The 16,573-nt window shown below is 37.5% G+C and overlaps 1 protein-coding gene across 1 annotated transcript; it reads left to right on the top strand.

Moving 5' to 3' along the window:
• The first annotated feature begins 5,854 nt into the window (after nucleotides 1-5,854).
• LOC116114864 (purine permease 21-like) lies at nucleotides 5,855-6,262 on the top strand. The gene has a single exon (XM_031401004.1). The coding sequence runs from the start codon at nucleotides 5,855-5,857 to the stop codon at nucleotides 6,260-6,262; it is 408 nt and encodes a 135-aa protein (XP_031256864.1).
• Nucleotides 6,263-16,573: the final 10,311 nt, after the last annotated feature.

The raw sequence follows: 16,573 nt of genomic DNA, 5'->3' as shown, positions 1-16,573 counted from the left end.
TGACACTTCGTTGTTTCTTCGGAAATCCGACATGGGTATTGTTGTCCTTTTGGTTTATGTTGATGATATTGTGATCACTGGTTCTGATTCTGCTTTACTTGTCCAACTCAAGACCCATCTCTCAAAATCCTTTCATATGAAAGATCTTGGGTCTCTCACGTATTTTCTTGGTCTTGAGGTGCATCGTAGTCCTTCTGGGATTTCACTCAATCAACATAAGTATGCTAGTGATTTGGTGGCTACATCTGGACTGCAGGAAGCTACCTCTGTCGATACTCCCATGGAATTAAATGTCAAGCTTCGCAAAGAGGAGGGTGACTTACTTGTTGATCCCAGTTTATATCGGAAATTGGTGGGTAGCCTGGTCTATCTCACCATCACTAGACCAGATATTTCTTTTGCTGTACAACAAGTCAGCCAGTTTCTTCAGACTCCTCGTCATCTTCATTTGGCTGCTGTCTGTAGGATCATACGCTATGTTTAGGGCACTTCTGCCCGTGGCTTATTCTTTCCTGCAGGCAATTCTCCTCGTCTTGTTGCTTATAGCGATGCTGATTGGGCTGGTTGTGCTGATACACGTCGTTCCATCACTGGTTGGTGCGTGTTCTTAGGTGATGCATTGATTTCCTGGAAGAGTAAGAAGCAAGATAGAGTTTCTAAGTCATCTACAGAATCTGAGTACCGAGCGATGTCTCTTGCTTGTTCCGAAATTATTTGGCTTCGCGGTTTGCTTGGTGAGTTAGACTTCTCTGAGACCGATCCTACACCTTTACATGCCGATAATACAAGTGCTATTCAGATCACGGCCAATCCTGTCTATCATGAGCACACAAAGCATATTGAAGTCGACTGTCATTCTATTCGTGAAGCCTTTGAAGCTTGTGTTATCACTCTTCCACACATTTCCACTGAACTACAAATTGCTGATATCTTCACCAAGGCTCTCACTCGTCATCGACATTGCTTCCTAAGTAGCAAATTGATGCTTGTTGATCAACCTGTATCAATTTGGGGGGGGCTGTCAACAGACTGCTTTGCTGTCCATATTTATTTTTGTCAACGGACAGCTTTGCTGTCCATATTTATTTCTGTTTATTTCCTTGATTTACTCATCTGAATAATGAGCTTAATTATTGACAGATTGTATAGAGATAAGATTAGCAGATAAGTAGGTATTTCCATGTATAGAATTCTTTGTACAGATTATATAATAGAGAGAAATCACAAGGCCAGACACTCGGCCATTTATATAGCATTTTTAGACTTATTTTGACACTCAAATCTTTCAATAATGAGCGTAGCCAAGATAATTCATAGCATGTACTTGTCATGGCTCTATATTCAGCTTCTGCTGAGGAAAGAGATATGGTTTTGTGTCTCTTTGTCCGCCAGGAAATAAGAGAAGATCCCAGAAAAAACACCGTAGTGGATCTACGAGATATTGGACAACCAGCCCAATCCGAATTAGAAAAAGCTCGCAAAGATAAATCATTTTGAGAAGGAAAAACAAACCTTGTCTTGGACTGCTTTTCAAATAACGTAATACACGCAAGGTAGCTTCCATGTGTGGTCTGCGTGGTGCATGCATGAATCTACTTAACACATGAAACGAGTAGGTGATATCCGGCCGACTAATAGTCAAATAAATTAGGCATCCAACAAGTCGCCTATACTGAGATGGATCTTTAAGCAATTCACCTGAATACGAGAGCTTTATGTTTTGTTCCATGGGAAAGTTCACAGGTTTAGCACCCAAAAATCCTCCATCTTTTAAAATTTCCAAAGTATATTTTCGTTGCGAGATGGAAATACCTTTCTTCGACCGAGAAACTTTGATGCCCAGAAAATATTTCAAATCACCCAAATCTTTAATCCAAGAATGACTATGTAGAAATTGCTTGAGAGCTAATATGGCATTGACATCATTACCCGTAATAAGAATGTCGTCAACGTATATCAACAAAGCTGTAAAAGTTTTGCCTTTCCGACATGTGAATAATGAGTAATCTGTTTTGGATTGAACAAAGCCAGCAGCTTGGATAGCTGTAGAGAACTTGGCAAACCATTGTTGGGAAGCCTACTTTAAGCCATATAACAACTTGTGAAGGTGACACAGTAGATTCTCCCCCTGTCGCTGAAGACCAGGAGGTGGAGACATATAAATTTCTTCATGGGGATCACCATGAAGAAAAATGTTGTTGACATCAAGTTGGTGAAGAGACCAATTCTGGGCAGTTTCTAAAGCCAATAAACAACGAACAATAACCATTTTAGCAGTGGGAGAAAAAGTGTCATGGTAATCTATACCTTCCAGCTGTGTGAAACCTTTTGCAACCAAACGAGCTTTGAAACGCTCAATAGTACCATCCGAGTGTCGTTTGATGTTATAAACCCAATGACAACCAATAGGCTTCTTACTAGGAGGAAAAGAAGCGAGAGACCAAGTGTGGTTAGCTTCTAAAGCAACCAATTCAGATTGCATTGCTTCTTGCCAATGTGAATGAGAAGCTGCTTCAGTATAAGATGTAGGCTCAATATCTTGACTGACAACAACAGTAAAAAAGCAATGCTGTGGTGAGTAACGATGATAAGAGACAAAATTGCAAATGGGATAACGCGTACCTTTTTGTGGACTTGATGACAAAGACGGCAAATAGTTGGGAGACGTTACTTGGTTATAGACATAATCATGTAAAGCCGTGGGAGGGTGATGAGGTCTTTGAGAGCGGCATAAAATGGGTTCGGGAGGAGGACTAGCAAGTGCATTTAGCGGTGAGGGTTGTTGGGCAGGATAAATTGGTTCCAGTGGTGAGGGTTGTTGGACTGGTGGAGAAGGATTGGGTACAGAAAGAGGAATCACTGGGGCTGAATTTGAGGAAGTGGATGGAATTGACTCATAAGGAAAAATAGTTTCATGAAAAACAACATCACGGCTAGTGAACATTTGGTGGGTGGCAAGGTCATAGAGCTTGTAAGCTTTCTGACCAACTGGATGGCCAAGAAAAATACATCGTTTGGCTCGAGGAGTGAATTTATGGGGGACGTGCACATCAGTAGTATAGGCAAGACACCCAAAAATTCGAATATGTGAATAAGAAGGAAGTTTACCATAAAGTCGTTCAAAAGGTGTTTGGCAAGAAAGGAGTGGTATGGGCAAACGATTGTAGAAACACATTCTGCCCAAAAATGTAAAGGAAGGTGGGCTTGAAAACGAAAAGCTCTAGCAGACTCAAGTATATGGCGGTGCTTGCGCTCTACAACCCCATTTTGTTGAGGAGTATAGACACAAGAATGTTGGTAAGTGGTCCTTTTGTGTTTAAAAAATTCCTAGATAGAGTAGAATTCTCCACCATTATCAACCCGAATGTTGGCTATAGAAACATGGAATTGTGTTTGGACAAATGAGAAAAAATTGACAAGTAAATGTTGTGTTTCACTTTTGTGATGCATAAAAAATACCCATGTGAATCTAGAATAATCATCCACAATAGTAAAAAAATATGTTGCACTAGAAAAAGAGACAATTTTATAGGGGCCCCAAATGTCACAATGAATTAATTCAAAAGGTCTAATGGACGAAATTTAACTAACAGAGAACGGAAGTCAACTTTGTTTTGCAAGGGCACAAACATCACAAGCATTATTAGACTGAAAAGGGAAATTTAACAAATGTTTTGCCATAAATTCTAATCTAAAGGAAGACAAATGCCCCAATTGGCGATGCCATAAAGAGGTGGAGGAGGTGGCCTAAGAACTGGGAAAACGACAAGAAATGGCTGCTGCGGATGGAGTTTGAGGTTTTGGCTTCTCTGACACTAACGCAACCAAGTAATAAAGTCCATCTCGTTGTTCACCCAAACCAATCCTTGTCTTCGTCGTCAAGTCCTACAAAATACACCAATGAGGGAAAAAGGTTACTTAACAATTGAGATCTCTGGTAACTCGACTCACAAACATTAAATCCACTTTAAAAGATGGCACACCAAGCACATTTTTTAAAGTAACAACATAATTCAGAGGTAAATTCCCAATGGATGTAATTGGAGTCTGTTCTCCACTTGGCATAGCAATTGGTGGTAAAAAGATGTTTTTCCTGCCGTTGACAAGCAAAGTTGGAGATGAAGTAATGTGGTCTATGGCACCACTGTCGATAATTAATTGATGGAGGCGCAACAATGTTTGTAACAAACCTGAGAAAGCAGCATTAGCTTTAGGATTAGCAGATTGTGTTGTTTCTTTACCTTGCATGATAGATAAAATTTACTAGATTTGCAAATCAGAGAGCCCATTTGTCACCGACGACACTTCTTGCATTATTGGACTTTCCTTGACATTGTTGATTGAAGATTGATGGCTATGGTTACGCTTGAAATGAGTGTGTCCTTGATTAGACCTTTTTGATGCATGTTTAAGGTGTTCTGGTGGGTACCCATTCAGCTTCCAACATGTTTCTCGTACATGATGGTCACAGTCACAATAAGAGCAATGCAAAGGTTTTCAATTAGATGGGTTGGAACGAGAAGAAGAACCTTGTCCATGTCGAACAGCCAGAGCCATCGGTTCAGTCCTTCAAACAACCATGGTTGAGTTCTCCACCATCTCACGTGCAGCCCCCAGGCTTCGCTGCTTCTCCTCTTGTACAATGGAAGAGTGAGCCTTGGCAGCATTAGGTAGTGGATTCATCAACAGAATTTGCCCTCGGATTGCACTGTAGGACTCATTGAGTCCTATGAGAAATTGCATCAATCTGCGTCTCTTATGGTCTACCCCACAAAAGCAAACGGTGTCATTATAGGATCCTAGTTCATCCCATAATTTTTTTAGTCTTGTGTAATAAGCTGATATAGTCATTTGATCTTGAGCAAGACAAGCAATGTCCCTCTCAATCTGAAAAATACGAGGGGCATTGCTTTGAGAAAAACGATCCCGAAAGTCTTCCCATACCTCCTGGGTGGTGGTCGAGAAAATGACACTGTCTGCAAGGTCCTGTATGAGTGAATTGAGAATCCAAGAGAGGATCATACCATTACATTTTGTCCATGAAGCATAATCGTCTAGTTTGGCTATGGCAGATGGCATTGTGGTGGTCCCGTCTATGAAACCTAACTTGGATTTGGTGTTCAAAGAAATTGTCATGGCTCTACACCATGTCGAATAATTATCCTCATTGAGGGGCTTGGAAACAAGTACCATTCCTGGATGATCAGAATGGTGAAGAAAATATGGATTGACAGCATCAAGCTTGCCTCCATTCGAAGGTTACTGGTCTATCATGATAAGGAGAAATAACAATAAAAAGAAGGCAAAAGAAAGAGAGTAGATGCTGAGAAATAGCAATAAAAAGAAGGCAAAAGAAAGGAGAAAGATGCACAGAGCTAGGGTATCATGCCTTGCTCTGATACCATGAAAAGAAGAGAAAAGTATTTGCCTTTTGAATAATTTTATTGAATTAGGAGACGTAGCTTTATACAAAAGATTTCCTACAATCATGCTAGTCTACTCTAGGTAGTCTAAGTATAAAAGGCAACTAAACAAATATATCCTACAATCATGCTAATCTATTCTAGGTAGTCTAAGTATAAAAGGCAATTAAACAAATATACAATTAATATAATATATTTGTCAATGAATGGCCAAATATCATTGACCTTCCCTTCTCAACAACTCTCTGGTGCTTCTCACCATCTCCTCTATCCTTCTCATGTTTCAAGATGGCTCTGGAGACCTGTCCGGAGTCTCTAAAGTGAAGTTTGCTATTGGGTTCATATGAACTCTTGGTGGATCAGTAGGGTGCGGATTGAATCTTGCCTCAACACAGCTTTGTTTTCAGAAGGTTTTCAAGAGAGGAACATTTATGGAGATCATTGATATCATATCCTATCCTTCAATAGTTGCAACTTGTGATGCTCTGGTGGGACTTTTTGCTAATGGAGAATGGAAAAGTTTAAGTAAGGAGATGGAATTGTATGAACTTGGGAAGGTGGCCTATGTGATGACCATTGTTTGGGCTACCATAGCTTGGCAAGTTTTTTCTGTTGGCCTTGTTGGATTGATCTTTGAGGTGTCTTCTCTCTTTTGCAATTCCATAAGTATTTTAGGCTTCCCTATTTTTCCAGTTTTGGGTGTGGTATTTTTCCATGACAAAATAGATGGAGTGAAGGTGATCTCCATGGTGTTGGCTATTTGGGGCATTGTTTCTTATGTCTATCAGCAATATCTGGATGAATCTAAGCCTAAGAATGATTCCAGAATTGCTAATTAATGAAGTTTCCGAATCTTTCCTTTTCTGGCCTTCAAGAAAAGTATGGTGGATATACCATACCCCATTGTAAGGAAAATATATTAATGAAATTGGACTAATTATTTTAAATCTTCATTAAGCTATAATATAGTGAAAAAATTGATCATCCACCACACGTCTCGCATCCTAAACGTCCTAGTCAGCACTCATTCTCTACCACGTGTGCATCAAATTCTATAGATTTTTAAAACTATACACTTTTGGTGGGTCCATAGAATCTGATGAGGATGATGTGTCATTTTCATGCTCCTTATAATTCTCTTCCCTGCTTGACTTTTTGGGAGCATTTGGATCATATAATATTTTATTATAGGAGAATATTATATTAACGGAATAAATGATCACCTTGAAGACTACCAGGAATGTTTAGAAAATGTGTTTGGTTGGTTCAAATAAATTGATGAATAATATGTTTGGTTGGAAGGATAAATAAATGGCTATGTTAATTGCCCTCATTTTTAAATATTAATTAGCAATAATTTTTTTTTTTTTGAATAATTTTTTTAATCCCCTTCTTTTCAGATTTAGCAAAAACACCTTCGCAATCAAAAATGTTTTAAGCTTAACAAAAACACCCCTACCCACCCCAAGCTACTGCCGGCAGCCAGCCACCATCGCTAGTGGCTACTGGTAGTGCCACAGATGTGGCGTGACATCAGCAGTGCCACAGATTAGGCTGTTTCACGGCTAGATCTATGTTCGTTTCACGACCATAAATGTGGTCGTGAAACAGCGGCCAGTTCATGGCCAAAAACTTGATTGTCTCACTGCTAGATCAGTCGCCGTTTCACGGCCATATATATTGGTCGTGAAAATAGCAAGATATGGCCTTTTTTCGACTATGGATCTATGATCCATGATAGAAAAAAGCCTCACTGGCGCATGGCCAGCCATATACGGTCGGTCGTATGCCATTATGGTGACTTTTGGCAGCCTCTGATGGCGATCGACAGTGGCTGGCAGTGGTGGCTAGTTTTGGGTATAATGACATTTCCGTAAATAATGACAATAACAAGGGCAATGTCATTTGAAAAATTTAAAAAACCAGCAAAAAAGTGTTTACATGAGTGAATTGAGTGTTTTGTAAATGTTAACAAATATAAGGTTAATTTAGACCAAATGCTTAACTGTTTAGGGGCAACATGGGAAACAAAATTGTATTACTAGGGTAAGTTTTAATAACAGAAAGCATCTGATCAAGCTTCTGTATCTGCTTTCATCGACCTTGCGACCTCTATCTTCCTTACTTCTAGTTTTGTACTAGTGGAGTGCTCATTGAATTACAACTCACCATGCTAAACTTCTTCAAGATCTCATTTGCATATTTTTTTTGGCAGACAAAAATGCCATTTGGAGATTTGGTGTATCTCCATCCCAAGGAAGAAGGTCATCTCTCTCAAGTCTGTCATCTCGAACTCCTTATGATTGCTTTCTTGAATTGCTCCATCCTATCAAGGTTGTTTTCAATTCCTAGCAAGTCATCGACATATAAAAAGACTATGATCAGATCGTCATCCGAATTCTTAACATAGATAATGTGTTCATTGTGGCTTATTACATAACCAAACTTACTTAAATACTCATTTATTCGGCTATACCAAGCTCACGGAGCCTACGCCAAACTGTGCAAAGCCTTCTTTAACAGATAGACTTTGTTATTGCCCCCTTCAACTGTAGAGCCCTCTAGTCGCTCCACATAAATTTCTTCGTCCAAGTAGCCATTCAAGAAGGCTGACTTGACATCTAACTGGTATATCTTCCACTTAAACTGAGCTGTTAGTGCGATGAGAAGTCTGATTGTGTCATGTCTTGCAACTAGAGCAAACGTATCTAAGAAATCTACTCCATATTGTTGAGCGTTGCCCTTGGCTACAAGTCGAGCTTTGTATTTTTTGACTAATCCATTAGGATTTAATTTTGTCTTGAAGATCCATTTGATTTTTATGATCTTCTAAGCTGATGGCCGGTCAACCAACTTCTAGGTTTAATTTTTTTTGATCATATTCAGCTCCTCCTTCATCGCAACTTTCCATTCTTTTGACTTCAGAGCTTCAGTATAGCTCATAGGCTCCTGATGCGTTGTAACTACAACATGCATTATGTAGCAAGTGCATTAGTCACTCAAGTAATAGAGTGATGAGTGAGTATCGTTCTCACGGGGATTGTTCGCTAAGCACTAAGTTTCCTACTGTTCTCAAGTTGGAGCAATCGAATTCTTTTGGATAAATGGGAGCAATTTAAACTAAGACTAAAACAAAAATTACTAAACTAAACTTTAACTATGAACGCAAGATGTAAAACATGGATAAAATCAATTCAAACAAACGGGTAGGGTTTTGACTTCATTCGGACTCCATGGGTTAAACCTAAAGAATTAAACTAAATTCATATTCACATGCATTGATTGTAAATCGAATTAGCTATAAATGTCAAACATACCTTCTCAGACTATGTTTTCCTACTCTTCCCTGTTAATCTTCCGCACCCAACAATTTGAAAGTTAATAAATCTAAGCTCATTAAGCACAAGAATCCTAGATTGATTTCATTGGTTCTTGAATCTATCTCTAGCATCCAATACTACAATGGTGATTACCCAAGGAGCCTAACATGATTCATTACTCAATCTCATCATGTTCATCACATAAAGACAGTAAATTCAGAGTAATCACACAATCACAGCAAAATTCATATGAAAAGAAAAACAATCAATTGTTTAACCCATGAAATTCCGAATTACAATCAAAACCCTAACCCAAAATAGGTTAGTTCATGGCTAATTCAATAAGACAAATAAAAGAAACAAAAATACCAAAGTTTAACATAATGTAAATAAGAGAAAAGAAAAGATATCTCTCCAAATGATGAATCCACTGGTTTAATCCTGAATCTTCACTCTCTTTAGATCTAAATTCGCTCAAAATGAATCTAAGAAAATTTAAATAGCTCTAAACCCTACTCGAAGACAACCCTGGCAAAAAGACTAAGTTTTTCTTTTATACCTCGCCCAAAATCCTAAGAAAAACATGTAAGAGTAAAACTGTGCGTTTTACAAAAACTGGAAAATGCAGACTTTGCCCCGGCGAAGAAGGAATCTCACCGCGACGACAAAAGAAGCAGATCTGGTGTGCGACTAGCTCATTTTGCCGCGGCGAAGCTTTCTGAAGAATTCTACAGAATTGCCCTCCGCTTGATTCTTTGCTTGAATCTTCGATCTTCGGTGCTCTCCCTTGGGAACAAGCTTCATCGTGCTCGACTCTGCTTTAGAACTCTCCCAACTTCTGAGATCTGCTTACTTCTAAGTCCAAAAACTCCAAATCTGTCTTTATTCACTAAAAATGTCCATTTCAACCTGAAACACAAAATGTAAGGAATTAAGTAGCAATTCAGGCATAAATGAACTAAGAAGTATATAAAATCCGGCCTAAAAGCTTAAATAAACTAGTATAATCCTCGGATTATCAGCTCTAATATTGCTATATTGCACCTCTCATATACTTTAGCTAGAGACCTGGTCCCTCTAACTGATAGCTTTTCATCAACATTTGAATCTTCCTCTTCATTCTGGTCGTTAGTGACCTCTTTCTGTTGTGACCTTACTTCTTCTTCAATTCTTTTATCTTCCCAATTCCAAATCGATATCTCATCGACTCTAACATCTCTTGTTATCAGAATCTTGTTTGTGTTTGGATTGAAGACTATATAGGCCTTAGATTGGTTGCTGTAGCCAATAAAGATTCTAGCTTCAGCTTTTTCATCAAGCTTGGTTCTTTTGCTCACTGGAACATGTGAATAATAAATGCTTCTAAAGACTTTGAGGTCGTCCACACTTGGCTTACCTCCATACCAAGCTTCAAATGGAGTTTGATTGTCGAGAGCCTTTGTTGGTAGTCTATTCAGTAGATAGACTTCTATATTGGCCTCTTCTACCTAAAATGACTTCGGTAGCTTCTTTTCAACGATCATGCATCTGGCCATTTCCATGACTATTCTATTTTTTTTTTCTCACTCACTCCATTTTGCTATGGAGTGTAAGGACTACTGAGCTGGTGCTTGATTCCAGCTCATTTGCATATTTCTTTGAACGAGTTCGAAGTGTATTTGGTGTCGTTGTTACTATGAACTGATTTAATAGTTAACCCAGTTTGATTCTAGGTCAACAACTTGAACTTTCTAAACACATCGACCACTTCACTCTTTTGCTTCAAGAAGTGAACCCAGGTCATTCTGGAGAAATCATCGATGCATAGCACAAAGTATTTGCTTTCACTCAAGGATGGAGTCTGCATAGGACCACACACATTGGTGTGAACGAGTTAGAGTTTTTTCGTAGCTCTCCAAGTCGTGTTTGTTGGAAATGGCTGTCTGCTCGATTTACCGAGCTAGAAAGCTTAATGTAGACTCCTCCTTTCTTCGATCTCTGGTAAATTTTGCACTAGAATTTGGTGCTTCATTTCTTTGAGGCCATTGTAGTGAAAATGACCAAATCTCTTATGCCATTGTTCGGACTCATCTATTCTAGTAGTATGAGCCTAAACTTCTGGTTTTCTCCATTCAACAGGGAAACTCTTTCCCATCATCTTTACTTTCATCAACTCAATACCGTCACTATCTACTATTGTACACGATTTGTCTTGAAAATGTAGAGAATAAGTTTTCTCTAGCATTAGTCCAACACTTAGTAGACTTTGGCTGATTTCTTCCATGTACAAAACATAAGCGATGTGTTTTGTACTCATTGGGGTCTAAACGACAACTTCGCCCCTTCCTATGAACTCCACGAACTCTCCATTTTTGATCTTTTCCTTGGACTGGAATGATCGATCCAGTTCCACGAAGTTGGTGAGATTTGGTGTTATGTGGTTGGTATAACCACTATCTATTAGCCATATGTTTAACCCAGTGTGAGTTGCATGACAAGAGGTCACAAACAACTGTTCTCCCTCTTGATTTTGTTGTTGGTTTTCGACCACTTGAACTTGTTTTTATGGCTAGTTTACTTTATTCTTGCAAACCTTCTCAATATGGCCTAATTGCTTACACGACCTACACCAAATTTAGGCTTGAACTAGCATCTATTCTTCGTATGATTCTTTTTTTTTACAATGGGGACATGGTGGATATTGCTTTATCCCACCATTCTTGCCCCGTTTGTTGTTCGCCTTTTCTTTCTCCAGTAGGCTTCTTGTATCCTCCATGAACTGATTTCCCTTTATATCATCATGGCTCCTTCACTGCTGTCTTCTTGTCTCAATAGCTTTCTTTGTTCTTGAGCCTGCAGAGCATGGACAAGCTTTTTAAGGGTAATCTGAGACAAGTCTTTCGAATCTTCAAGAGATGAGATATTAGACTCGAATCTCTCTATTAGACTCACTAGCACTTTTTCCACTATCCTCTTATCCGTCAACTCTTCTCCAAGTATTCTGATTTTGTTGACCACATTCATCAGTTGATCAACGCACTCTTTAAAGTTTTCAGACTCTTGCATTTTTAGAATCTCAAACTCCCTCCTAAGATTTAAGACGTGCATGTTCCTAGTTTTATCACTTCTACCAAACTCCTCCTTAAGCTTATCCCAAGCTTCTTTCGCTGTCTCACAAGCTATTATCCTTGTGAAAACATGATCTGTGACAGCTAAATGTATGTGCGACAAAGCTCTTGGAGCTTTCGCTGCTTCTTCTTCATGGAGTCTAATTTGGTTCAACGTCGAATTTGGTCCCAGTTGAGGTGGTTGCTTCTCTTCCACCACATATTGCCAGAGACCTTGGCCTCACAAGAACGCTTTTATTTTTAACAGCCTACATATGGTACTGCTCTCCATTGAAAATTGGTGGTAAAAGGGAAGCTAAGCTTGATGCCATGAAGATAGGTTTGTGTTTATAAATTGGGAAGTTTTACGTGGAAAGGTGATTAAGGATATGTGAGAAGGATGAATCGCGGTGAAGAGAACCCAAGCTCTAATACCAAATGTTGGTTTACAAGCTAGATAATACAAAGGAAAGAATGCAAAAGTATTTGTTTTTTCTCAAAGACAAGTGTTTTTTTAGAGAATGTTTTTTGCTAAATATTTCGTCTCTCTTGACTTGTCTACTTTTTAATGATTACCATAAACAAAACATATAAGCAAGTTGATTACATCATCATATACATCATTAATACTAACTCTTGCAGAGTATTAAATGTTAACCTAATCTGTGAAGATATTTACAAGATATTATCATAGAGCCATATATTCATAACTAATACAAAATCTTTTAGACTTAACTCCCTAAAAGTCAGCTAAACCACTCCATGATCGCATGCACATTTGATCGCATGGATTCTTGCTTGCATTGCTTCCAAGTTGCATTACCTTCTAGTCGCTTTCTTCAGTTTGCATACCTTTTAGGTCACATGCTCTCAAGATCGTTATCAATCACATATGTCTTTCGCTCGAATCCATCTTAGCTTTGCACACATGATCGCAAGCTTCAGATCGGGCAAGCCTTTAGATCGCATTCTCATGTTTCTAGCCAGATATCACTTGCTTTAACAGAAGCAATACATAGAGTAGAAAATAAGCAGTTTCCACATGCTCAAAAAGTGTATCTCATTGCCTCATGAACCGTAGCAGGATTTTGCAATGGCACCGCTTCATCTAATGCCTTGTTGATTTGTTTAGCCTTCATGGCCATATATTCTTCAATTTGGAATGGCTTGGTTATTAGTTTCTCTTTCTCGTCCATGAGGGATCGCACAAAAATTGACTACACAAATTTAGGGTGGCCAAATTGAATTCCAATTGTGAGCTCATATCATTTTTCCAAATGGAATTCCAATTCACATACTCCTTTCCTTTATATACCAAGAACAACCAATCCCATTTATTGCATGTCTATCAAGCATTCTCAAGAATAATAAATCAAACATATTGAATCTAAACATAATGGCAAAAACATGATAAAAATCCAAAATTTAGCGAGTTAACATAGTAAATTAACTCTAATCTAACGAATATAGTTTAGGATTAATGGTAATAATTAAGGAAAATACTAGTTATTATTTAGTCGAGTTACCTTAAAAACGTGCTGAACAACATCGGAAGGATTGGTGGCGCCAAAGGAGTTGATAAGTTGGCCAAACAATAACAGCCATAAGAGGCTGCGCCAGTCCATTAGCAACAGCAGAAATCGTTCCCACTCCCACCACCACCATCAAACGACATTCTTTTTGTCGGCAAAAGCAAACAGTTTTATAGAATGCCACCTTCTCTGCAGTCTCATGATTACCTCCTCCATTTTCTCTCATTCTTCTCTTCTTCTAAGGTCTCTCAACTCACCAAGCTAGCGAGTTCGCTTTCATAAACGTGAATGTAAAGTCAGTTCGTATTCATATAAATGTGAAAATTTGGAGTTTGAACTTGAATTAAGGTTTTTTAGTACGTGTAGATTGCTTCTTTATTATTCCTCCTAGATTTCCTGAATCCCTCTTAAACTTATTATTTAACAAGTAATTGCTTATTTGTTATTTAAAATAAATAAATAAATATTATATAATTCTTTATTTTCAAATTCATATATATATTCAATATATTATGGTTTTGATAAGTAAATAAAAGAATGTAAATCCGTGTATCATTTAGTTTTATTAGACAAGTTAAAGAATAATTATTTGATACAATTTTCTTATATGAGTATTTATTTTTTATTAATAAAAATAAAGTTTGATATTATTAATTATATATAAACCTTTTTATACCATATCCATTAATAGACCTCTTCATTAATTAAAAATTATAATATTAAACACATTTTAAATTATTTAATTGAAGTTTAATTTACCTTAAACATACTATTATACCTTAAATTTTTCACAGCTAATGAATAAATTGTATAATTCTACACAACTACGATGGTAAAACAAGTATCACCCACCTATGGATAGCCCAACGATAAGGGTAGACTAAGAGGGTTGTGAATGATTTCAACTCACAGTCTCAAGTTTAATTCTCCATTGAACGCAAATTTAATACTTTTGCTTATAATTTACTTGAAGGTCTAAGGTGGTGGATTGCTGTGGGACAACTTCTCCTAAAGATTAATCAAGATACGTACAAACTGACCAGACATCTCAGTTATTAAAATATAAAAAAAATTGCATAAGCGGGTTGGACACCCCAGTATTAAAAAATAAAAAAATCACATAAACTGGCTAGCATCTAATTTATTAAAAAATAAAAAAATAAAACAAAACAGATACCCTTAACCTAATCTTCATGAAAACTGGGTCGTTTACTTGTCTCCATTCCTCTGCATGAAATATTAGAATCTAAGCCAACTAGTCAAGTCAAAAGCACATGTTCGGATGCCAAATTTTTTATATTCATCTTCTCCTGTAGGAATAAGGACGCATGCTCCCAACTTTGACTCAAAACATCTGAAAAAGCTATGAATTGATCTATGCTTCATGGCTCCATCAAAATCAGTCTACAAAGTCAATAATTTTCCTATCAAATTTGAATATTCAACCAGTCCCAGAAGCGTTTTGATCAAACTTCTATTAATATTATATTTACATACTGTAAACCTTTTGGGTATTAAATTCTTATATTTCCTTATACAAGTTAATGGTTTTATACTATTTAAGTTGAAAAAGCATGCATTGTTTGAATGAAAATTATTCGTATTCTTTTAATTTCTGGTAAAAGAATATATGAAGCTAATGATATTGACTAGCAAACCACATTACTTTTTTTTTATAGACTTTGAATGATATAACTCCAATCAGAAGAACCTGCGGTGGCCATTACTTTTGACGTTCATACTGAATATAGACAACATTATATCCTAAACAAACGTGTGTCCTTTTCTAAGTTCAATCATATCTAACTGGATACCATGGCATTTAAATTAAACCATTTATTTAAAAAAGATAATACTACGTTAATAAACGAATCTCATAAATTTTTACTCACAAACACGATATGTCACTCCCACTACACTGNCCCTGAAAGTTTTAATGGGCCTAAGCTAATGGTTTTATACTAATTAAGTTGAAAAAGCATGCATTGTTTGAATGAAAACTACTCCTATTCCTATGCTTCTAATTTCAGGTAAAAAGAAGTAGATGATGCTAAATGCTAATATTGACTCTGAATAAGATAACTCCAATCAGAAGCACCTGCGGTGGCCATTACTTTTGACGTTTATACTGGATATACACAACATCTTATCCTAAATAAATGTTTGTCCTTTTCAATGTTCAACAATATCTAACACAATATCATTGCATTTAAACTAAACCATCTATTTAAAAATAGTATGGACAAATCATCTGTGCATACAGTATAAGAGATTTTTTTCAAGAAAAAATACTGTAAAGATTGCAACTAGGCAATGGCAATGTGAAGAGTATACGACACGTTCCCACCCAAGGTTTGACGAATCTATAAGTTTCCATCCCTAGTTTCATAAATTACAGACTCCCTCTCTTAAATTAACACGATTACTTTTCTCTCAAAATAACTCCCACATCTCAAATTTCTCTCAAATAACACGTAGAGATCCCAACCTAATTCTGACACCATTGGACCTCCTTGACACCACCATCAGCATCCCCTTATCCTCCTCACTAAAATCCCTAATTTTTTCACCCGATTGCACATTGGCGAGGTGCTTGAATTTGGCTAGAAAGGTGCGATAGAAAGCGAAAACCTAAGGGAGAGGCGGCAGCGATCGGCGGCCAATTGCGATTGAAGATGTTGGGTGGTTTTTGTGGGGGGAAGCTAGTGATGCTATTGGTGGTGTTGCAGGTGATTTACGATGTCGGAACCTACCGAAATTTGGATGAAACGTCAACTGAAACTAAGAGTGGCGGCCAGCGATTGTGAGGGTTCAATTAGGCGGTGAGGTTAGGGGTTTTGATGTGGGGGTTGAAGGGATTATAATGGTGGTGTCGGGAGGGGTCGACTGCGCTAGAAGCAAGCCGGAATGGCCTGAAATTATTGGTGGGGTGAATTTGAGAAGTGAAGGATTATTTTAAAATTTTTTGGATGGGATAAATTTGAGAATTGAAAGGTTATTTTAAAATTTTTATCTTTAAAATGATCATTTTATCTTTTTAATTATTAAATTAAATAATTTTCTGTTAATTTAAGGGTTGAATCTATCATTTATGAAACTAGGGTGGGAACGTAGATCGCCAAACTTTGGGTTGGGAAAATGTCGTTTACTCCAATGTGAATTATTGTCATCATCACCTGCCGCCTGGAGTTGACTGAAAAGTCTTATACATG

The sequence above is a fragment of the Pistacia vera genome, unplaced genomic scaffold (assembly GCF_008641045.1).
Source record: "Pistacia vera cultivar Batoury unplaced genomic scaffold, PisVer_v2 Contig122, whole genome shotgun sequence".
NCBI classification, from domain to species: Eukaryota; Viridiplantae; Streptophyta; class Magnoliopsida; order Sapindales; family Anacardiaceae; genus Pistacia; species Pistacia vera.
Note: the sequence above shows the minus strand (reverse complement) of the source record. Positions and strands in the feature narration are given on the sequence as shown.

Coding starts and splice junctions, on each gene's coding strand:
- LOC116114864 (XM_031401004.1), top strand. CDS start 5,855: ATGGAGATCATTGATATCATATCCTATCCTTCAATAGTTGCAACTTGT.